The sequence below is a fragment of the Falco punctatus genome (genome assembly GCF_963210335.1).
Source record: "Falco punctatus genome assembly, chromosome: 7".
Taxonomy (NCBI): Eukaryota; Metazoa; Chordata; class Aves; order Falconiformes; family Falconidae; genus Falco; species Falco punctatus.
The window spans coordinates 65,830,979-65,855,591 of record NC_137587.1 but is presented as its reverse complement, the minus strand read 5'-3'; the positions used below and the strand labels follow the sequence as shown (position 1 = coordinate 65,855,591).

The window sequence follows — 24,613 nt, the reverse complement described above, 5'->3', positions numbered from 1 at the left end:
AGGCCTTAGGGCAAGGCATTTATAGACACAAAGTCCTTTTTCTTGGATAATGCAGCCTTAAAAACATCAGATAGGAAGAAAGAGAAACATGTGCATTGATTCTGATTGTTTAATACTCGAGAGTGAAAAAGTGTAAAATCACAAAGCTTATACCACCACAAAAATGCAGTTTCATTGCAAATGACCAAAACACGAGCTGCCTGCAAAGTTTCACGCAGCTGACATCAGCAAACCCAGTTTCAACATTCTTACCGTCTTTTTAAACACTTGCTAGTCACAAACATCAGTCAATAGACTTCTATTCTCACACACCTTTCTTTATATTCTATGCTATATTTGCTTTCTAGACCAGTGGTTTACCCATTTGGAAAACAGTGCCCCACTTCTGATCTGTATCAGCATATAAATACATAGTTTTTACCCCCCCCCCCCCAAATTACTAATGGTATTTTAAAAGCATTTTGTTTAATCCAAACTCAGCAGTAAAGTTCTTACTTCTATTAAATGAAAAGCATAATTTATATGAGTAAGCTTCAGAAGTGCATGCTGACCGCAGTTATATAGCCAATCCTTTCAGCCATAGGTTATAATACTTATGCAGAAAGTGATCATATAGGATCAGTCAATACATCAGACAGGTTATATTTGCTCTCACTAGTAACGCATGTACCTATGGCCTCGATTCTGCAAATGCAGCCATTAGGTCTGCAGGACGCAATTGTCCACCTAACTACATTTTGTTGCCTCAAGGTAGTATTATCCAAAAGCTATCATGATGTCAAAGTGTCTCATGTTAACAAGAATAAAACAGAAAATGGGCTGCTTACACAAACATTTTTAAAACTTAAATCCTTTTTACATGAGATATCTTTGTGTTCACTGCCTGAAGTATTCATGCAAAGGAACTGTGCATATCTTTAAATGCCATGCACATTTCCAATTCCCTACAATAAACTAACTTTCCAACAGTTAATTAAAATCCTGATCTAAAATAGAACTGAAGTACACAGAACAAATTTTCCCCTCCCGACAATCAAAACAGAAATATATCTTGGTATAACCTATTACATCTGACAGTGATGCATAAAGGAGTTTTTGAAGAGCTTAGTGAGAACAATACGATTTCCCACCCCACCTTCCTTCAATGCTAAGGCTGTCTCCATTTTATGATTCATTTGCTCCTTACTGGTTTATTCCTTCATCTGACATAATCCTCTGAGCAGGTGAAGATAAACATGGAACTGAGTGTTGGTATAGTTGTTCCTAAGGAGCATATCACAAGGAGCATTCCACAAGGCATCAATAAATGGGTTTGACATTGTAAGTAGCTCTTCATTCATTAAAAAATACTTCTTTTGCAGATATTTCCATATCTGTTTTACAGAGAATGTTTAAGTTTCAGCTCAGAATGAAACTTCAAAAAACTAACACTGGTGACATTTTTTTAAACTCCATTGCTTATTACAGACTTGACTTTTTTCTTTATGCAGTTATTTAATACTTCAAGTAAAGAATCTGACTGCTTGCTGTTAGGAATATATCTGGAAAATTCTGGTTTATACACAATTATTAAAATCACAGGGTCAGCTAAGGCAACAATAGTATAAGATGATATTAAAAGTATTTCAGTTAATAACACCCCATTTATAAATGTAAGCACAACTTTTTTGAGCATATGTGAGAAATTTTGAAAAAATATTATCCATTACACAGTGAACAGTATAAATAAACTTAGCATACATGCCTTTAGTGCTTCTACACAACTCCCACTTCCTGTTCATTTTCTAGCTGTTGGTTACACTTCCAAGTTCAACAAATGATTTCACAGTACATGACTGAAAAATATCCAATCCCGAGTACACTGGTACTCACACTTACACAAAATGAGGAAAACATACAGAAAATTCTGCAGTGCAGACAAACCTCATGAGTTAATCTTTGGAACTTTAATAGCTTTGTACAGTTTCAAACTTAGTAACCAAGGCACACAATTAAACTGTCCCATATCTGAAACAGCATGCTATGTCAGTCAGCAAAGAGCTTCTCTTTTGCTTTGCATTTACATTCATACTATAAAGTAGCAGTTTTCAAAAATCCAGCTTTTGTTAATATTCAGGAATCTGAAAAGTGACTAGCCATGCCAGACTAAGATAGTTTAACTGGATCCTAATATGGATTTAGCACACACAAAACTATGCTTACAACCACAGGAAGAAAAAAAACCTATCTGAGTCAGCAACGACCGGACGCACAACACAGCCGTCCGGATACAGGTATATTTCTGCTCTGCAGAAGTGGAGAGTGAGCAAGTGAATGTGCATGTGTGTGCACGAAAAATAGCAGCTTCTCATTTGTGTATCTTATTTCTTGTATGTGTCCAGTACGGTATTTTCTTGCCCCTGTGACAAAAATATTTTGGCTGCTATTTTTGCTTCTTCTAGCACTGCACAGTTAGTACAGTTAATGGTGCTGGCTTCCGATCTGGACTTCGAAGGCACTGAATTATAATTATAAAGTTAAATTATGTTCTTCATTTAACCAATGTGCAATCCAAGTTAAATTAGCTTATTTTCAAATGATTTAAGTAGAAACTAGCTTTGGCCTGAGGAAAATATTACAACCCCAAAACAACAAGAACAAATAAAATTCTTATCTCAGGTTGGGTTTGCAGGGGTAGTAATTGAAAAAGGCATCTTCTCATTTGTAAACAAAGAAAGGATTATCTGGAAACTATTGACACACAATGATCATAAATGTCATCAATGCCATTTTTACAAGTTTTCTTCAAAACAGAACACATTAATTTCACTGTGTTAAGAAATTAGGCATCGTGTAATAATGTTTGACACTTCACACTTACCTTTAACAATACCTAGTATCAAGGTAACCCATATACTGCAAAGGAAGTTGATGTTATTAGTGTACATAGCCACTGAAGCTATAAAGAATTCTTACTTCAGTGGAAATACTATCCAGCATATCTTTTAAATTTCTTTTCTTATGAAAGGTATTAAATGTACTACTGTCTAACCAGAAAAATCACTATTTCTCCTTAGGAATAGTGTGAGAAATTCTTGCTTCAGTGTTACCTCTGTCTTTTTTGCACTGCATTCTAGCTATACAAATTATATAATTTTTGTCAATTCTTGCTATGTTTAGTTTGATCCTACAGAATCATATTTATTTTATAGCTGTAATAACTGTATCTTAAAATGTTTTCATTAGGTATTCCATGTAAATACACAGAAACAAAACTGAAAATTAGCTACTTACCACTCTTGTTAGTCTTATATTGTTATATTATATTGTTATATTTGTGGTTAGTAGCTTGAGGTTTAGATAGGATTGCAGAGTATTTTAGTAACCAAATACAATACAGTATTTAAAAAAATAATAGTAAAGTCCTATTCAAGAACACACATATTAATGGACCTGCTATAAACCAAACAAAAAATATAATCCTTTTAATTCCCCAATAGCAAATTCCTGTCTCTTTGAGTGGAAAAATCTGAAATTATTTGACACAGGTCTCTAAGCATGATTTCTCCCAAAAATAAAATCTCCAATAAAGAGTGTGCTGAATAGGTAGAGTCTTGGATTCAGTACTTCTCAGTCCACTGTTAATAATCTAAATACTTCGAGCTTTTCCCCATCCCTTTTTTCTCTTTAAAAAAGAAAAAGGATGATCAAAAATATGTATAAACAAATCACTAAGTAGACTTCATTAAAAAGTCCTTTCAGAACCACTGTCCATCATTATCATCATCATCTTCCTCCTCATGGTCCAGATAGAGAAGAGCAACTTTCTTTTCATCAGAAATAACTGATCTTTGGTCTACCATTCTTTGCAACTGCACAGTTTTATCAAAAAATGATTTTTCCACTACCTTTTCACCATGATCTTGAGAAAAATTGGAGCGAACATAGCCTCCTCCTTCATTTTCTACAATCTGGTCACTTTCAGCTACAGTCTGTGACTGACTAACAGAAGGGTCTTGCTTATTGGACATGAGTGTTGTTGCTTGCTGCTCTCCACTTTTTACTACAGATATTCCACCTATATTGGAAACATCCATTTGAAAAGTGAAAGATGTTTCCTTGGATCCTACTTTAATATGCTTTATAGACCTGCTGCTCTCAGACGACTCTTCTGTTTGTGAAAGACCTTCCAGCGTTTCAGAAATAGGTCTTGTAAAGATTATTTGCTCAGCATGAGTTTCTACAGGGCTTATTTTAACGTGCTCAGAGATGGGTCCATGGTAGATGATTTCTTCAGCCGTCATAAACTCTTGGGGACCCAACTGAATGTGGCTGACTGAACTTTCTGTCTGTGCGAAGTCTCTAGTGTCGCTGACCTCCACTTTACTGCAGATTGGTCCTTCAAAGATAACTTGCTCAGTATGAATCTCTTTTGGACCTAACCTGAAGTGCCTTATTGATCTGCTGACATCCACAGACCCTTCTGTCTGAGAAAGGTTACCCAAGCTATTGAGCTCCAGAGAGTCTGAAACAGGCCCTTCAAAAGAGACCTCCTCAGTTACTTGCCTTGTTCCTACTGTGACATGTCTTGTGGATCTGTTGAAGTCTGTTGAAAACTTCTGGGAAAGATTTCCAGAATCAGTCTCTTCTACAGTTGTAGTAATAGGGCCTGTATAAATTACTTCTTCTGTGGTTTGCATTTCTTTAGGACCCAGCTTAAAATGCTTCACAGATCGGGTAAACTCTGATGATCCTTTTGCCTGAACAAGATCTTCTGTAGCACTGAGCTCCAGGGTTTCAGAACCAGGCCCTTCATATGCAATCTGCTCAAATCTCTGAACTTCTGCTGGATGAACCTTAATATGCCTTATGGATTTGCTCTCATCAGTTGATTGTGATGAGCGAGAGACTTCTCCAAAATCTGCAGTTTCCAAAACCGAACCGCCATAAATAACTTTTTCAGTGGTATGATACCCTGTGCCACCACTCCTCCTTACTGTAGATGAGTTATAGATTTCTTGATCAGCCAAAGGAGTGTATTTATCACTGCAGGAAGAAACATCTACTTCTATATTGCTTCTACCATCAGCAGCTCTCTTGGAGCTCTCTTTTTTCAGGGAGTGCAATGTTGCCTTCTCCTTCTCACTTGCAATTACTTCATCAAGCTGAGCTACATCGAATTCATCAGTATTAAGGGTCTGTGACAGATTGACTTCAGCAACAATTGTCACCAAGCCACCCTCCCCAGTTTGATCAACTTTTTTGATATCAAATTCTAAGCTACTAGAGTCAGCTTTAGTTTCTTTTGTTAATACAGACAGCTCCTCTTTGACACTTTCTGGGAGACTGCCCTCCAACTGCTCCAAAGCTTCCTTCAATTGATGTTTAGGGTCCTCTGTTTCCTTTGATAAAAGCCCTTTTATTGAAGTCTGAAATTCATGAGGAATTTTAATTTCTTTTTCAATAACAATGGATTCAACATGGGATGTTTCTTCAGGATGCTCTTTTAAAATATGTGCACTTGCTTCCTCCCCTACCACTTGATACGTTTCTTCTGGAGAGCTTACACCTTCATCTCTCTTAGTTTGTGTGCCTTGCAAAAATTCATCTTGCCAAGAATATTTAATAGTTGATTCTTCTTCTATATGAATTTGCCCATAGACTGAGTCATTATCTTTTTCATTAATAGGGTGATCATCAGGAACAGATACAAAATATTTTTGTTCAATAGGCGAGTCATCTTCCGCAGTTACTTCTTCCACATGAGTGAAACTCTCATGGCGTTTCTTCTTTTTAACATCTTCATATGTGAATGTTTCCTCCTCATCACCATAACGTCTCTCTCTCTCAGGGTATGTATCTTCCACTTCCTCTACTTCAAAAGGTGTTGAAAAATCAGTCCTTTCATCAGTGGCATAATCTAGTGGCTCCTCAACAATCTCAACATTAACAGATACATTCTTTCTGCCCTCGTTTCCTTTCAGGCCATGATGTACTATATCTTCTATCTCCTCTTTGGAAGGAGTTCCCTCAACACCCTCTCGAACCACTTTTCTAACATCCTGGTTTGATAGACCCCCTACACCAGCTTCGTCAGAAACATCTATGTTTTCTTGAACTTGAGATTGCACTGTGATCTCAGTCTTTATTTTCCCATCATCTGGTTGTTTTTTCTTATTAAAATAGGTCACTTTTGTGTCTGTTGATATCTGTGAACTAGAAGGCTGTGTAAAACTTTTAAGAATGTCAGCAACAATGTTCTCTGCTATATTTTCAGTTGACAGAGTTCCCATTTTACGACTTCTGTCACTAATTCGCTCTTCATTTTTCAGGCTGGATTCTGCTTCTGAAATATTCACTTTGTGAATTTCAGCAGGCTTAGTTATATGGTCATCTATTTCTCTTCCTATGGAAGTTTTAAAACTTTGTAACCTTATTTCTTTATTACTCTGAGATTCTTTGCTGGGAGCAGGCATTTCAAGACTGATAGGTATCTCAATGACTTCTTTGCCTCTTGATTCCAAGGTCACATTTGTATCCTTCTTAGTTGATTCGCTTTTCCAAGTCCTTGAATTAGAAATATCACTCCTTGTTAACTTCTCGTTAATGGCTTCCTCGTGGATATATTTTTTCTGCTCAGTTTTCCTTCCAAAATCAACACTTCTTTCTTCTATAAAAGGTTTCTCATCTGTTTTCTTTATCTCCTCCTTTGTTTGTTTCTCTAGCTTATCCTTTTCTTTCAGCAGAGATTTTTTCTCTTCAGTTGGTTTGCTGCTGCCTCTTTTTTCTTTTAGCGTGGTCCGAGTTTCAGTTATGATTTCTTCATATTTAGATGGTTTAAAATTGGTATTTAGCTCATAAGCTGGAAATCTAGTGAAGCTTGGTTTTGTTCTTATATTTTCAGAAATCCCTGGCTTTGTGTCAGGCTTGTGGTCCTTGTCTGATTTTTCAGGATGTGCTGATTCTTTTGAAAAAGATACTGTGGATGAAGTTGTAACTTCAGTTTTCTTTCTTTCTGGAATCTTTTTCTGCTGCATTTCAGTGTTTTTCCAGCTACTGTAGGCTGGAGTAAATGTTCTTAGTTCTTTGTGGTCTGTTATAATCCTTTCATCCTTCATAACAGTTGTTGAAGGGCGATATATTGAACCAAGTACATCTTTTCCAAAAGCTCTTCCACTCGCTGTTGTGTCTGATCCAGTCTGTGTTGATCGAGCTGAATAATGTGCAAAACCGCTAGTATTTCTCATGGGCATTCTATGTCTTGTATCAGTGATCCTGATAGCTGGTGAAGCTTTATTTCTATTTCTTTCTTGATAAGTAGAGTATGTATCAGTGTAGTTATATGACGTGTTTATAATATCTGCAAAAAGAGCATAGGTAAAACATTAAAATAATGGCTTCTATCTAAAATAATATAAAATAGAGGGCACAAACTAAGAAATTTTGTACTAAATTTTTGAAAGAAACAATGGTTTCATTTTCAGTGGAGCTTTGTAAAGGCATTCCTGTAGGTTTTGCATGATAATTAATGTCTATGTATCAATTATATCAAAGCTGAAAGCGAAGCTTTTTACGAAGTTGGAAGTTCTTGCTAATTTTACCTGTTCGGAGCTACTGGGTATTATGGCACTTAAGAATTACACCTTTCATATTTATATTATTGTTCACTTACATTTACAACTTCTTATTAAATATTGTATGTTAATAGCCTAGGCTTCTTTTTTTGCTTCATTAGTCCAAGTGGCCTGAAATTTCTCAGTTCCTATTAAGAATTTATGGCATACCTGCCACCACATACTGGAAATCAAAGACATAAATACAACTCTTCACAGCCACAAGACACAACAAAGTACAACAAGGATTTTAGGCTATATCTATACAATTTAATAAAATGTACCAGGAGTCATTGTCTGGCTCTAAGACCAACCAGTACCGCACAACTCAAATCTCCTACTCCTAAAAAGCTAGACACATCTGCCTTGACTTTTCGTAGTGTTTCCTGGTCTGTGGTAACCACTGGTTATGCCTGAGCATTGTCTGCAGAAGTACTGACTAGTCCAGATTAACACTGTGCCAGGGACAGCGCTAAGAATTTAAAAGCATAGGCAATTCTATATGAGTGTTTCAGCCGAGGCCCTAGTCTGTTTAATTTACTACTACACACACAGCCTTCAAATCTCTTCTGGGACTACTGTCTATGATAGTCTAGAATTTTAAAACCACAACTTATTAAACTCAAGAATATTACCAAAACTAATTCTGTTATTAATAACAATGGCCATAGCAGTCAGATTGAAGGTCCATCTTATCCAGTAACCTGTTTACAGTGACCAACAATAGGTACATAGGGAAGAGCATAAGAACAGGGCAAGTAAATAGTGATACTTCCCTGGTATACTCTCACAGCCTCCAGAGATTTGCAGCTCCTAAGATAGAAATGGTATCTTTATGTTTAGTAAGCCTTTGATTTTTCTTTCATTACTCTGCTAAAATTTCTCTATAAACCCACATAAACTTTTCAACACTCACAATGCCTCATGATGATGAATTCCATGCTTTTAACTACATGTTTTGTTAAACGCCTCTTCCTTTATACTTAAAAACTTTCTTTCTTAAGACCTATGCGCATCCAAAAGTTCTTGCACTGTTAGAGCCATGAAACATCCATCACTCCCTACTTACCTTCTCAAATCTTGATTTTATAAATTAGCTCATAGAGTAGCACTACATGGATTTAAAATAATAATACTCAAACCCAATTCAATATTCACTTTTCAATACACTAATAAGAAGCATTCTTCAGGAATATGATAAAAATAGTTTCCATTTATATTTAATTTCATTCAATCTTAATTTTTTACCTTGAGGCAATTTCCGTGTATATAGATCTCTCTGTGTAATAATCCACTGGTTGCTCTCCCCTTCTAACAAAGCTCTGCAAAACAAACAAAAAGACATTCCATTAAAATATTGATAAGAATAATCATCGTGCTTAATATTTACAAGTCTTATAAACTCAAACTGTTATCCTGCAGCTGGGTCAGATCCTGAGTGTTTTTAACACCCCACATTTTTATTACTGGGAATGAGAAATCCTTAGCATCTTCCAGACTCTTAGTTTGCAGAGTCCAGTCCCTGCAAACAATGCAATAATCTTACAGCAGGTGACAGCCACAGTAACGGTATAATTTTAGATCCAGTCTTCCACATTAGCCAATATATTGTTCATGTCAGGAAGCAGTATCTACTGATTTCCACTATGGAATTGTACAAGCTAACAAGTTTTTTCCAGAATTATGATCTTATAAAAGAGTTATACAAACTCTGTTATATACAAACTTATACAGCCACATAAAAGTTAACAGAGATTCAGTAACACTTTTTCAAAGAAACACATGGAGATGTTTTATAAAGAAAAGGCAAAAATAAAAAAAAAGTATTTGCAAGCACTTAGTCAGCATCTTTCCAGCTGGTAATACAGTACTAAAGGTGTTGTTGCAGTATGACATGTGAGGGAACTCTTACAGCCAGGATTTTAAGTTCTATCCTTTTGAAATGGAAATTGAAGGAAAGGATTACTTCTACTGTCAAACACTGGCTAGTGCTGGAAGAAACAACTTGCAGTATTGAAATAACTATTAGTTCCGATTCAATGGGAAATCAACACAACATATTTTACAACAAAGGACTAAGAAATTTGTTTCTGACAGAAACTGTTTGGTTTCTTTGAATGACATCTGTGCTTCTCCCCTCTGTTCCTCAGCCTTCCAGTCATTCTTTCTTTGTAGTGGCTCTCTAATAGCTTCTGTAGTTCCAGAAAGCCAGCATTTCCACAGGACTATTGTGGTCAAGGCTTCCTCTTGTCAACCAACCAAGGCATCACGTTAGCTCAGCAACAGTTGATCAGAATGGACTGGACACCAATTTGCTTACCTTTACATTATGGAAATTATATCACTAAAAGCAAACAGAAGAAGAAGGCAACAACTGTGGATAATCTGCTTCATAATTTTGTCTACTACCTATTTTTGGTGTGCTGATGCACAGAACGGAGACTTTGATTTGCCTCTTTATGCTGGTGACATAGTAGCTGTACTTGGAGACATCATACCCAGCTGATAGCTAGAGAACACTGGCTATCCTTCCTTCACGACAAACTTTGTTCCCTGTACAGCAAGCACGTCCAAGGACCGCACTCACTCATGACCCATCTGACAGCAGCCACAGGCTTGTTCTGTTCCTGCATAAGATTACTACCCTACATTTTCTCCTTTCTACAATGGTGAAAGATACTCCAGAGATATGTTTTCCACAGAGATTAGCACCGCTGAGGGGCAAAATATTTTCAAGAGTAATTGCACTGCATTAAGAATATTCAAATAGGCACACAGCATACTTTTGTCCTCATGGGTGACAGGAAGGACTAGATGCATTCTCTAGAATTACTCGATTGCTCTAAAAAACCAAAACTGTTGGCTTCTTCCATGTATCAAATACAGAAACTAGGTATTAGGGTGATCTTACTCAGTCCTAGAAGTTTTAGAGATGGTTATCCAGTAAGACTAAGTCTCAGAATTCCTGATAAATTCTCTGGAAATTTTTGTATGCTTTCCTTCCCTTCTGCTGTCTATATGTTTGTTCTGCCTGACATAAAACATGTTCAGCTTGCTTTTTTTAAAAAAAAAAAAAAACAAAACCAAAACTATTTGCCCATTTACTTTTGCAGGGCCACAAGCTATGTTATCCCACAAAAAAAGTGCTCAACTGCAGCATTCTGGTGCAACAGCCTAGAATTCTGTAGCAGGTTCTTTCAATATGCACTGGAATGCTGTAATCAGTACAGTAACTTTAGTGTTTTTATACATACTTCTACTAGTAAGAAACCTGTTTCATCACTTCCAGTTTTGGAAATGCCAGATGTTTTGCACTGATAACATACAGCTGCAACATGAAAGTTGTCAAGAGTAAGGCTGGAAGATTATGATAGCCAAGGCTTCTGACTCCCTAAGAGGGGGAGCTGAAAGCAATTTAGGACTGTTATAAACACATTTGCTGGGCATTTCTGTCAAAATTAATAACAAATACCACCTAAAAAGGGTGGCATTTTAAGTGTCACCTGTAGATTTCACACTTCACATGACTGATCACTTTGGACATTTTATGCTTCTTTTGGTTTCTGACTGCCTCTAGATTCAGTAGAGCAATGCGACATCATCAAAATATCATTAATAAGATTTTCTTGTCAATCATGGATTTGCCTAGATTCAGAAAAGCCAGGTTAGAATTACCCAACATATTTACAGGTTACTTTCCCCTTAAAACTGGCTCAGATGGACATCTTTACTTCTATTTTGTTAGTCAAAAAACCAAAGTGAACACAATTTATCTTTCTCTGTGTTAGGAGCAGCTTTACAGGAATTAGATGACTTGAAAATACACAGAGAATATTCCCAAGACCAAACATCTGATCTGATGCAGCTAGTGAGGGCCAAACAAATTGCTCCAATAGACACCCACTAGAGAAGCTGGTGGTGACATTGCAGAAACGTATCAGGGAGCTGGCAATGAAAGCGTTAACCATGATGAAGGAAACTAGGAATGTGGGTAGTTTGACTAAGGATTTCTGGCTGCTGTTAAAACAACAGTTGTTCGGTTGCTGCAGCAACCTATGAAGTCACTAAAAATAAGTTCCAAGAGGTAACTATATATGGCAAAGGGCAACAGCACACAGAAAAGCTGGATCTGAAATATTACTACTGAAAATGTGTTGTATTTGAAAATGAAAGGCAAAGCTTCATGAAACCTCTATAAAACCGGACAGTGAGTCAGTGTTTTACTGTACACAGTTCATAATATGTATGTCCTCAAGCTTATCAGATAAACAAGAACATGTCAAACTGACTTTGGCTTAATAAACCAGCATGAGAAACTGTAGTGTACGGAGCACTGGCTTGGAAGCCAGCAAACTCTGGTTATGTTCCTCAGCTATGTTCCATAACCTCAATTTATAAAAGTAATTTTGCGTCTCTGTTCCTTTGCATCCTTTCCTAATACTAGTAATTTAAACTATAACCTCTCTGTGGTGAGGACTGCTTTTACACTTAAACTGCCTGAAGAATAGGGTGTTAATTGTAACTGTATGAACTCTGAAGTATTCACAGTAATAACAAAAAAAATTCCTCAGGCAGCACTCTTCTAAAAAACAACCATGTCAGCTACTTCCTGGAAATCAGATCCCAAGTGACATATATATACATTTTGTTAATATTTCATTTAAGTGTTGCCAGAAAACACTCCAGCTGCACCTTTACCTCACCTCATCTTTAATGTCATTTATCTAAAGTTAGCAGCAACATGCTAGTCAGCCTGCAGCCCAGCAGTGTGCTGGGTAACAACAGAAATAACTCTGTGAAAGCAGGTGGATGAGATAAACTGGTTGGACTGGGGAGAAGTTACAAAGAAAAAAGGATGCAGCGCAAATGTTATCATGGTCATTCACAATAGCAATGACTTTGTTTCAACTACAAACCCCCAAAATCTTTGATGGCGGCAGTTAGCCAGCAAGCCATAAAAACTCATCCTCTCTATCCTGTGTATTTGTAAGAAGTTAGAAAAAAAACCCCAAACTTTCCAGGAAGTGGACTGTAAGAACCGTTTTTAGGGGTAAAGGCCACTTCACATCTTTTTTTCCATCACAGGATGGGAGGACAAGGATTGCATTAAGAACAGCAGGTAACTGACTGCATGTTAAACTCCCGGGGTGTAGAAAATTCAGAATGTTCTCAAAATAAAACAAATACAGGAATCAGATATACTGGATGGTACAAGTTGTAAACAGGGAATAACGAAACTAACTGAAAAAGCTGTGATGAGTAGCTGAGGAGGCCTTAATGCTGGTGATGATTTCTTGAGAGGAAGGCATGGAAAGGGTCAGAACAAGTGTTGATGGAGGAAACCAGCTGAAGGAGGATTGGAAAGTATGCCTGACAAGTGTATTAAGAGATCCTGACAAAAAAAAGGAAAGGGGTGGGGAGGGGAGGGAAGAGCTAAAAAAAAAAAACAAAAAAAAAAAACACCAGCTTTGGTAGCCTCCATTGCTTCAAAATGCAGGGTAATAACCTAGAACAGAACGTTTGCATGACACTAGGATTTCAAAGTAAAACTTTTTACGCTTAAACAACAACACATTTTAGAGAGGGGAGAAAAACTACTTAACCTATAATAGAGGCTCTGGGCAACCTCTACTATTTGCAGAGAAGCAGCTTCTGACAGCTGAGGAGAAAGGCTTGATAGTAATTCTGATCCTAGGCAGATTTTCTGTCTCTTTTTAAAATCAAGAGTGTTACACAGTGAATAATTCACCACTTCTCTCTAGAAATAAAACCTAAGCATAGTTTAAGTAGTTACGGTTTTGCAACTAAAAACTAAAACTGCAACACACTTGATAAATATTTACTTCAACGCTGGTGAAGAAGTATTGGGAACGAAGATTCCCATGAGGTATAACTTCATAAAGCCACATATATTTCCCTTCCTGAGTGAGCTTCAGCTCCCAGGGCAGGAAGGGTGAGCAGAATCAGAGAGGAAGTACACTTGATCCTTGGGAAAGGGCATTCTCTGCCACAATAACCCTTCTTGCCAGTCCAGGAGCAATGTTGACTAACGGAAAGAACTGACTTTAAAACAGGATCTGTGGGAATTGTAAAATCAAGAGAAAATGGTGGGAGAAAATGGTGGCTCCAAGAAGTAAAACAGATACCACACCCTTAACCTATAATGCCAGGAGGAGAGGAGGTACCAAGGCCCTCATGGAAACTTCAGGATGTTGAACTAAGTGTGACTAGGTGCCTTTCATTTCCAATATACATAAGCAAGGATATAGGCCAGCATCCTTTCTGAAAACAAACTGAAGCTGGCTTCACATGCCCTGGCTGTAGCAGATAAAAATATCTGGGAGAGGAACAAGATTTGAAAAAGTACATTGAGGAGCAGTCCAGAATTCCCCTACTAGACAGCTTACTAACTGGATCCGTACTGATTCCCTCCCACAGCAGTGCTGATAAAGGCATACAGTAGGGAAGGCATTATTTTCTTAAGTGAAGGGAGAGTAAGAAGAAGAGTAGGTAAAACTGCATAAATGTAAAAACACAAATCAAAACAATCGCTTTTCAGCTTCTGATATTTTAAATGAATTTTGTTTACAGGGATTAGATAGCATGTTTTCTGATCTGTAGCACGGCCCATTTCTCCATTTTTATCTGTAGACCTTTTTCAGTAGGTAGGTGCTCATTTGTCCACAGAAGTCTGCCTTGCCAATGCCATCAGTGATACAAGTTGCATTCACTGCAATCGGATAAGAAACCCTACAGGTTAAGGGGCTTCTTAACTGGACAACAAACACATGCTGCAGGTGATAATGAATTGTTCTCCTTTCATTAGTGAGGGCAGGGAATCCAGTGATACAACCTCTGGAGAATTTCCAGAATTTAATGGGCTTACAAGGTTTTACAGAGCAGAAGCACTGATGGTTCACTTGTTGACTGAGAGCGTGTCCCGACAACTAAATATCTGGGCATTATCATTCCTACTGCTGGATGAATACTAATCATTGAAACAATTCTGTTACTGTGAAAGCGCTAATCCCATTTTGCAGATGAATAAACTGAGGGAGAATGTTTAAGTGACAACAGTAAAAGTCAACATCAGAGCTAGGATTAAACTTAGAAGAATCATAGGTTTTAGCAAAATTAACAGAATTAACACGCAGAGGTAAGGATCACAACTCTACCATTTCCAGTTTCTCTTCTACTAGTAATGCTCCAGAACTACTGGCTTGCCAAGGATCACAGGGATCCCACTCTGCCAACAAACATCCAGGTACTGTTGCTCTCCAGCTGACTACAAATTCCTTGTCCCACATACTGCCTGAGATTTCATCTCATCCTCGGTCTGTACCTCGTAGCACACAATACTCAGGGCATCTTGAACAGACCGTTTAATGGACTACAGACATTCTTGGCTCACTAATTTGTTTCAAGCTTCTTATACTTTCAGTTAAGTTATGCAACTACAATTAAATTTCATATTTATCAGTGGACTGTTAATACCACTGTCAGTTTACACAGACTGAATATGAATAACGCACATAATATAGACAAGCTAATGACTGAGGCATACTCCTTAAAAAGAATACAAAAGTAGGCTGACATTAAATTTTTGCAAATTATTACCTTGCTCAATAAGAATTGCATTTCTCTGTATTTGAAGATAAGTGTCTCCATGAAATTTAATGAAAATATTTTGCTAGTTATAGAAAAAAACCCATGATCTTTATAATAAGGTAGCATCTTCCTCCAGTTCATAGGCTCTAGTTAGTTTGTTTTTTTTTCCTTCCTAATCACTTTTATGTCACGTGTGAACTGATACATCATGATTCTCCAGACAGGAGAGTTACTCTGGCTTTTCAACTCCTCAGCTACTAAGTGGCTGGAGAGATAAACAGTACTGAAGATTCATTAGCAGAGAAGTTTGCTGGTATCTCACACTTGATCCAAACATGTTTCCGTAACAAACCAAGGATGGAGAAAGCTAGGATTTAATCAAACAGACTTTTCTGTTATCTTCCCACTATCCTATAACTGAAAAAAGAATGGGGAACTCACTACTTTAGACAATAATCAACATATTCAAACAATGACATGTGCCGCGTAAGTTGACAGATGGCAACTATACTACCTCATGTTTTATTAATTGCAATTGAGGGATACTGGCTCCTCAGCTTGTAATCAAATATTGCATCAACAATTCAGATCAATTTGATATCAACTTGATCAGAACTAAGAAGGGTTTTTACATATCACTATATTTGTACAAAGTTAATAGGATTCCTATCAATTTTATTGGCTTGTTCAACATGTTCTTCTGAGGACAGAGGAGTAGAATGAATTACTACCAGAGACAGTTTTGCCTAGGTGATCTAATTTCAGTCACTTCGGCCCACTGCTAATTCTTATCAGTGTTACTAATGAGTAACAGTATTTTACTATTCTTACAGTTTTCCCAGAGATCTCAGGCAACTCCACATCTTTTAGCAGCCTTCTGAAGGGGTGTTATCCTCCTTGCACAGACAGCACAGTCAAGCACAGAATGGCATGGTGACCCATGTCACAGAACAAGCCAACAGCAAGGTAATAACTGTCACGAGGGGCCCATTTGCATCATGTAACAAACCACAATAGAATTGTAGAATCATTTAGGTTGGAAAAGACCGTTGAGATCATCAAGTCCAACCATTAATCCAGGACTGCCAAGTCCACCACTAAACCACGCCCCTCCCTGGGCAGCCTGTTCCAATGCTTGACCACCCTTTCAGTGAAGAAATTTTCCCCAATATCCAATCTAAACCTCCCCTGGTTTATTTCTTCTGGCCATTTCTCCTGTCCTGTCACTTGTTACCTGGGAGAAGAGACTGACCCCCCCAGCCTACAGCCCCTGTCAGGTAGTTGTAGGGAGCGATAAGGTCTCCCCTGAGTCTCCTCCTCTCCAGACTAAACACCCCCAGTTCCCTCAGCTGCTGCTTCTCATCAGACTTGTGCTCCAGACCCTTCACCGGCCTCATTGCCCTTCTCTGGGCACGCTCCAGAACCTCAATGTCCCTCTTGCAGTGAGGGGCCCAAAACTGAACACAGGATTCGAGGTGCAGCCTCACCAGTGCCAAGTACAGGGGGACAGTCACTGCCCTGGTCTTGCTGGCCACACTGCTTTGGATACAAGCCAGGATGCCTTTGGCCGTCTTGGCCACCTGGGCACACTGCTGGCTCGTGTTCAGCCAGTCATCAATCAGTACCCTCAGGTCCTTCTCCAGCAGGCAGCTTTCTAGCTGCTCCTCCCCAAGCCTGTAGCACTGCATGGGGTTACTGTGACCCAAGTGCAGGACCAGGCACTGAGCCTTGTTGAACCTCACACAACCAGCCTCAGCCCATCGATCCAGCCTGCCCAGACCCCTCTGCAGAGCCTTCCTCCCTGCCCTTGAGCAGATCAACACTCCCACCCAGCTTGGTGTTGTCTGCAACTTACTGAGCGTACACTCGATCCTCTCATCCAGATAGTTGATAAAGATATTGAATACATACAAGGAGTCTTGATCTGAGACTCTACAAGTAACTGTCTGTATTTTATATGCTGGAAAGAGGATGAATCGGGCTCCCATATCTATAAAAAGGGATTTAAATTCTCCTCCGATTAGACAACTGAGTGTGATTGCATTTCTTACCTGTAGGTTTCAATTTCAAGGATGAGGCCTGCTTTCACCTGCAGTAATTCTTGATAGTCCTTCAGGTAATCTGTGATCGACTTGGTCAGGAACTGCTTTTCTTCTTCAAGAGTGTCGATTATCCTCTAAACAAAAATACTGATTTTTAGTTTAGAACTAACATTAGATTCTATACACTTGAATGCTTAATAATCTCAAACTTTTAATTAAAAAAATCATCTGAAGAACAATAAATCAGTGTGTCCCATTACTTCAAAAATGAGAATAAATCAGCTCTATGACCTCCCCCATATACTATCTAAAAGAGACTGTTAGTGAAGCAGAGTTTTAGGCTAAGATTTCATTTTATGCCTTACTAAGATAGTTAAATATTTCAGTAAAACCCATTCAGGTGCCCTACACAAAAGTTATCAAGTATACATAACAAGTAAAGTAAGCTCCTTTATAAACATGATTCATTTTGTCATTTTAAGAGCGTAGATGCACATGCTTAAATCATACTTGAGATCAGGAATTTCAGCGATTGCTTTGCTATGAGAACCTGGCCTATTTCTCTCCATCAGTATTTTCAGTTCTATAGACATGGGGATCCAAATCAGTTTTTGGATTCTAGCGTCTGGAGATATCCATAGTGTCTAGAAGGCAAAGGATAAACCTCCAGCAGTTCCTTCAAGCCAAGTTTTCTACAATATTTGGACACCTGCTTCGTAGCCCATGCAGCATTGTCCTAACTGCTACTCAGAAGATTGCTCATTTTCATCTTGATTACTAAATATAACTTTGTTCCTCCATAGCTCTGTGTGTGTATGGGAAGAGTGCAGTTTATATGGCACCCACAGATAACTTGAGAGCGGCAGCACTGATAAGATTGTAGGAAGGCCTGCCCACCTTTCTTTAACAAGTTTTGGAAATGGAGAAAGGGACTGATGAGCAGAAAAATACTCAAGTCCAAAATGAACTAAATTTGTACATACTCCGAAATGCTTAATGGAAGATTAGATGCTGAATAACTGTGCACAACAGAAAAAGCAATGAAAACTTCCCAACAGAACATCAAGATCTGATTTAGACCAAGACAGCAGTCTCACACTCTTGAAATGAACATTGCAGAAAGCAAATGCTTTAATCCCTGGTGTTACCTCTCACATGAGGGGCAAACTTCCATCTTCCGGGAAATAAACCCTCCCCTGACAACTGAGAGGAACTTGTTCAGTACAGGCTCAGAACTACAAGTATCTACAAGTAACTACAAGACAAAAATTAAATCTCAACAAACGCCTGATTCTATTTTGTCCACATCACTCTGCACTTTGAAAGGACACCGAACTGTCATTTACAGAGCAAAATCTTATACACACGTACAACACTGGACAGGAATTCATGACAGCATATTTTAGATTGCATTGTAACAAACGCTTTGCAATACAAACTGGAAAATCAAGACACTAATAGTGGACTTCTAAAAAAGTCAAAATACATCATTTATATGCAGCAAGTGTTCAAGTTGACAGTATGGGCAAGAGCATAAAAATGAAGATACAGCAGGGGACTCCCCAGATTGGATAACGCCAGTATGATATCCTAGGCAGAAGTAAGATTTAAGAGCTAAGAACACAAAATGCTGGCATTTCAAACATTCATAGTTGGGGCTTTTTTTTTTTAGGTAAAAGTAAGAAGAAAACTTTATTAAGGAAGCTGCCTGTATCTTCATATACATGTGGGTATATCTGTCTATGTAACACATGTTAATCTATTTCTTCATTTGCAACTGTTGTTAAATGTTTACATTGATGTTTTCTTTGACATTAAAAACCTTGCCTACAGTCTTCGGTGTACCTAAAACTCCTTTTTTATGACAGAAGACAAATCACATCTGTATATCTGAAAAAGCCATCCAACAGCCTCATCCAGACTGCAGCAGAGGTAACATCCTGTATGGTCACGCACAGTGACAAGCAGAACCACTGACCTTTAGTGGCTTTGAGGCAACAATCCTCTTCAAGAACTACCACAAAGCAAAATCCCAAGATGAGAAGGGAAGAAAAGCACCAGGTTCTGTTTTAAAAAGAAAAGGCTATCAAGCAAGGATGGGCAGGGTGTTGACAGAACCAGAGGAGTCAGCAAAAGGAGCAAAAGACAAGACTGAATCTCTACGGGACCAACCCCTGAAGGTGGTAAGAGCTCCAATACAAAACATGAAGTGATTCAGGTACTTTTTGCCTCCTCGATTAAACATAAAAGACTAAACTACACATGTGCATGCTTATGTTAAAAAGAGCTTCACAGTGCACAGGCCTTGCACTATGTCCCAGAAGAATCTGTACACTTGGGACTATAGCCTGCAGAGCTCTGAAAGACTGGTGATATTCACACCTACCTAAAGACACACAAGCTTCAATACCTCACCCCCAAGTTCTGTAGTCTGGATTTGAAAAACTACCTAGATTCTACCCACTGGATTGGGAGAGCACTCAGGATCCAAAAGTTTTGAGTTAATGATTGCCATAAGGGGCTACATAACTCAGCCAGCTGTGTCACAGTTACAGAGGAATTCATTCCAACAGGGGCAGATATTGTATAGACTCGATGGCAGACAGCCAGTTGTCTAGCCCTCCAGTCACTGATGCTTAAACATAATGTGGAGGACAATTGGTCTTAAGTCCTGCTTCCAGGCATGCCAAAAAGTACCTAAACCACTCCGGCAAATTTCAGGAGACTGCAAGCTGACAAACTTGCATTTTGCAAAAAGTAACCTGTGTTTGCTTCACACACAACTTTCTTGGAAAGGTTTGTTTCTCAAGCCCATCAATCCCATGTCCCCCCAAATCCCAGTGATGTCCTGCTAGAACTAAGTAACTGCACAGAAGTAATTTTCTCATCCCCCAGATGTTCCTTTCCAGGCAGCAGAGGGAAATTTTAGAAGGACAGTAGGGGGAAAAGAATTTACTTGGGTTGTCCAAGCAGCACCTACTCAGGGAATAAAGAGAGGATTCCAGGCTCCAGTCCTTCCCATCTGGTACTATTTACCGATCCCAAAGCACATTCTGTGGCTCAGCAGGGGAGGAACTGACACTCCCCACTTAGCTGGCTAGAAACTGGTACACCAAAAAATGCACATGACATATTGATACTATATGTTCACTGACAAGATGTTTTCTTCTTCTCTGGAGCTGACAACACTGACACAGGAACTGATCCTAAACCCACCGCATTAGTGAAAAACATCTACCTCATTTCAAAGCAGCAGGATGAGCCATGGCCATTTTTACACCCAAAAAATACAGAGCTTTCTCAAATCACTGAGAGTTTTTGCTAAAGTATTGTCACAGTGCATAGCTAAAATTATGCAAGTAAGAGACTTACTGAGTTCATCCCTTTAGCACCCAGGCGCAGCAAAAATTTTCCAAACAATGTATGATTTACAGCTTGCCTGGTTCAGCTAAACTGTAACTCCAAATACATATTTCTATTTAACATAGCTGAAAGCTTTAGTGAGGGTAAGGACAGTGCAGGAGGGAAAGATGGACATATAAGGCGACTGGATGATATATGGAAAATATGAATAAATCTCATTGTCATTGCAGCTGCAACAAACAATAATCACTTGACTTAAATCTGGACATACAGATTATTTTTATGTGACACTTCACAATAAGTTAGCATGGAATAGATACCTTTTAAAAAGGAGTAGTTTAAAATCCATGCTGAACATACTTTAACCAACAAAAGAAATAGAGGGAGGAAAAAAAGATGTTTATCACATGAACAAAACCTGGAACAGCTGCTTCTACACATTCTGTAATTTGTCTTCCTGGATGTGAGCAAAAGATATTTCTCATATGCAGTAGGCTGGCTACTGGAAAAGGCCTTTCTCATTAGAAACCAAACATTTTAAATATGAAATTTTTCAGAAGTTATAAACCTTATTATATATTTTTCACCAGAATGTAAATATTATCTAGATAAGACAGTTCACATGTTTTCAGGTTGGCTATCAAAGCACTTCTTCCTTCTTGTATTACCAAGATTTGAAGCTCTTGTTGCTGTGAAATGCAAAGCATGCCAAAGGCTCATGAGAGTAAACCAGAAGTTTGTTATGTTGGTATCAATATAACATTATTTTTGAATATTGAATCAGGGCAATTCAAAGGCATGCATTGATTTTTATTGTCTGACTTCTACAATGGGTTGCTCTGCCTCCACTTGCTCTTCTGAATAAAATACTTTAATAATACAACCGGTTGCGGAGACAACACAGTGGTATGAAAACACATTGCTGAGTTGAAAGAGTTAGATATATGAACACACATATTCTAACCAGCTTTGGAAGAAAAACTTGTAGCATGGGTAGTGAGCTATACAAAATGCTCTTATTAAAATAACACCATATTTAAAGGTTTTTAATTTGGGCAATGATGATGGAAAAATCATTGACATTATAAATCCCTAACAAATACAGACAGCAAGGAGGATGTAGTTTGGAAATCAAAGTAACTTTAAATATTGGTAGGCTTACGTACATTCATATAAACTCATACACCTTAAAAAGCAGAGAAAAAAAAAAAAAGAGGTTCTTTTTCTTCTTTACATTTTCACCTGGCTTTGACTGACAGATAGATTTAATTAATGAGAGCTTTACATACCACATCTTCTTGTTAAGCTTTGGAAACATTTACATACATGACTGGAAGAATGAATTGTCCTGTCCAAAAGTGGAAAAGAAAAATTTAAAAGTTAAAAGCCTGATTACTTCTTACATACCTAATCTGCCTCAGTTCACATCATCTGAAAACTATGCAACTTGCAAACAATCTAGCAACATAGGAAAACCAGACACACATACAGCAACAGGTCCCAGTCCTTTCCCAGTTGCCAGCATCTCCATAATCTACCGTGGCTGTTGGACACAATGTTATCATTAGCACAGGGGGTTCAAGCAAACACCGAGCTGCAGCAAAGTGTTAATAAAAGGTCTAACAATGAACAAAAGAGATGTTGCCCTCAGGAAACTGATCGATGGTCTGGATGATCTAATATGAGCTCTCCACTCTAAATCTGATTAACAGTATTTTGCTGTTCCAGCAGTTGCATAAGGTGATTATACATTGTTGTATCAAACGTTATCCTGTCAGCAAACAAGTTCTCAGCTACAGAAGCTCTAACTCTCTGTTTATCACCACCAAACATCCACCTTGAACAGATTCCATCAATGAAGTTTTATTTTGAAAGATTCCCACTTGTTCACTGCCTGCAGCACAGTAATGAGTCTTCCTGCCTTTACACAACTACAAGTTTTCTTTGCGCTGGGGCCCACAAGCTTTTCTCTAGGTTCAAGGCACACGAGAGCATATGCAAAGCAGGAAGAAAATTTAGATCGTTTCTCTGATCTCAACAGATCAACCTTGGGCCTCAAGCTAAAGGGGAAGCTTCGCATCCCACCACACAGGGACTCGGTTCATCCGCTCCCAGGAACTGCTCCATGTCCCATGTGCTCACGCCAAGCCAGGCAGGAGCCCTGGCAAGCCCACGCGCCAGCTCCATGCTTTTGGGTACTTGCCAGGGGCAGGTTGGGAACGGAGCACCTGTCACCAGGAGGATGTCCTCAGGGTCACTGTCTCCATTTCCATCCCCACCCTTCGCACCCAGTTCTCCCCAGACAGAGCAGTGGGTCTCAGAGGGACTCCCCGCTCCATCCAGAGGGCTCAGCAGCAGCAAGTGCTTGCTGGGCCACCTCCTCTCGCAGCCTGGGGGGGTCCTACTGCGGGGCACCAAAGGGGGAGCCCGCAGGGGCTTTAGGCACATGCCGCAGCAGGGGGGCGGGAGGCAGCGGAGCGCCAGGGTCAGGGGAGGTGGGCGCGCATCCCACCCTGGGCCAGGACTGAAGGGGAAAAGCCAGCGGGGGCGGGGAGGTCTCATACGAGCACCAAAGGAAGCGGCACGGCTAGAGAGTGCTGGCGGCGGGGGCTCGGAGAGGCCCGGCACCGCGGGGACAGGGGTCGGGGACCTGCCCGACGCGGCGGGGCACTGCCACGCACCTGGTACTCCTCCACCTCGGCGCCGTGGCGGTCCTGCAAGGCGAGCAGCTCCTGCTCCAGCCGCTCCCGGAGCCCGCACAGCTCCCGGCCCTGGCGGTGGAGGTCCTCCAGGTGCTGGCGGCACTGCCGGCTCTCGGCCCGCAGAAGCTCCAGGTCCTCCCGGCTCCGCTGCGCCTCCTGCTCCTGCAGCACCTGGATCTGCTCCTGGTAGCGCAGCAGGGTCTCCCGGCAGCTCTGGCTGAGCAGCATCTCATAGGTCTCCTCCAGCTCCTCCAGGCTCAGCCCGGCCAAGGGCGGCGGCAAGGCGGCCAGGCTGATGCGCAGCTCCCGCATCTCCGCGGCCTCCCGCCGCTGCCGTTCCGCCAGGTGCCCGTGCTCGGCCCGCAGCTGCAGCAGCAGCTCCTCCAGGGCGACGCACTCGCCCCGCAGCCGCTCCAGCAGCTCCCGCTGCCCGGCCAGCTCGGGCTGCAGGCGGCGCCGCATCGCCAGCACCTCGGCGCCCAGCAGCTGCAGCTGCTCCAGCTCCCGCCGCAGCCCGTCCCGCTCCAGCTCCGCTTCCAGCTTCGCCCGACTCAGCTCCTCCAGCTGCATCCGCAGCCAGGCCAGCTCCTGCTCGGGCACCCGGAGCCCGATCAGCTCCTGCTCCCGCAGCTCCGCCAGCTCCCGCGCCAGAAAGCGGTTCTCCTCCTCCAGCTCCCGCACGCGGGACACGAAGACCCGCAGCCGGGAGTTCAGCTCCTGCAGTTCCCTCTTCTCGTCCCATCCCGCTTCCCAGCGCCGCCACATCGTGTCCGGGATGGGGGTCGCGGCCGCGGTGGCCCCTCCGCTGACGGCTCCGCGCAGCTGCCGCCTCGCGCGGGCTCTGCACGCCCGTCCCGCCGCCCGCTCGGCCCCGTCCCGCCCCGCCTCCGCGCCCAGCCCCCGCGCCCAGCCCCGCCCCGCGTCCCCGCTGCTGCCCTGTGGCGCCCCCTGCCGGGATCCGCTCGTCTGCGTCAAGCCGCTCCAAGAGGGCGAGCAGGGGCCGGCTGAGGGAGCAGGGCCCGGCTGAGGGAGCAGAGCCGAGCTGAGGGAGCAGAACCGGGCTGAGGGGTCAGAGCCGGGCTGAGGGAGCAGAACCCGGCTGAGGGAGCAGAGCCGGGCTGAGGGAGCAGAGCCGGGCTGAGGGAGCAGAACCCGGCTGAGGGAGCAGAGCCGGGCTGAGGGAGCAGAACCCGGCTGAGGGAGCAGAACCCGGCTGAGGGAGCAGAGCCGGGCTGAGGGAGCAGAACCCGGCTGAGGGAGCAGAACCCGGCTGAGGGAGCAGAACCCGGCTGAGGGAGCAGAACCC

General features: G+C 40.9%; 1 protein-coding gene across 1 annotated transcript; it reads right to left on the bottom strand.

Moving 5' to 3' along the window:
- Positions 1-95: 95 nt before the first annotated feature.
- On the bottom strand, positions 96-24,181 carry SYNM (synemin). Its single transcript, XM_080397194.1, has 4 exons — positions 23,287-24,181; positions 17,252-17,376; positions 8,841-8,914; positions 96-7,339 (listed from the first exon to the last, which is right to left on the bottom strand). Exons 1-4 carry the CDS (start codon positions 24,070-24,072, stop codon positions 3,738-3,740), a joined length of 4,587 nt encoding a protein of 1,528 aa, XP_080253320.1. The 5' UTR covers positions 24,073-24,181; the 3' UTR covers positions 96-3,737.
- Between the last annotated feature and the right edge of the window lie 432 nt (positions 24,182-24,613).

What these genes read in the sequence shown, in the direction of transcription:
- SYNM (XM_080397194.1), bottom strand. Translation starts at nt 24,072, where the DNA reads ATGTGGCGGCGCTGGGAAGCGGGATGGGACGAGAAGAGGGAACTGCAG. An exon ending in CCGAGGTGGAGGAGTACCAG is followed by an intron (nt 17,377 to 23,286) that starts GTGCGTGGCAGT and finishes ATTTTTGTTTAG; the next exon opens with AGGATAATCGACACTCTTGA. An exon ending in TACACGGAAATTGCCTCAAG is followed by an intron (nt 7,340 to 8,840) that starts GTAAAAAATTAA and finishes CTCTTTTTGCAG; the next exon opens with ATATTATAAACACGTCATAT.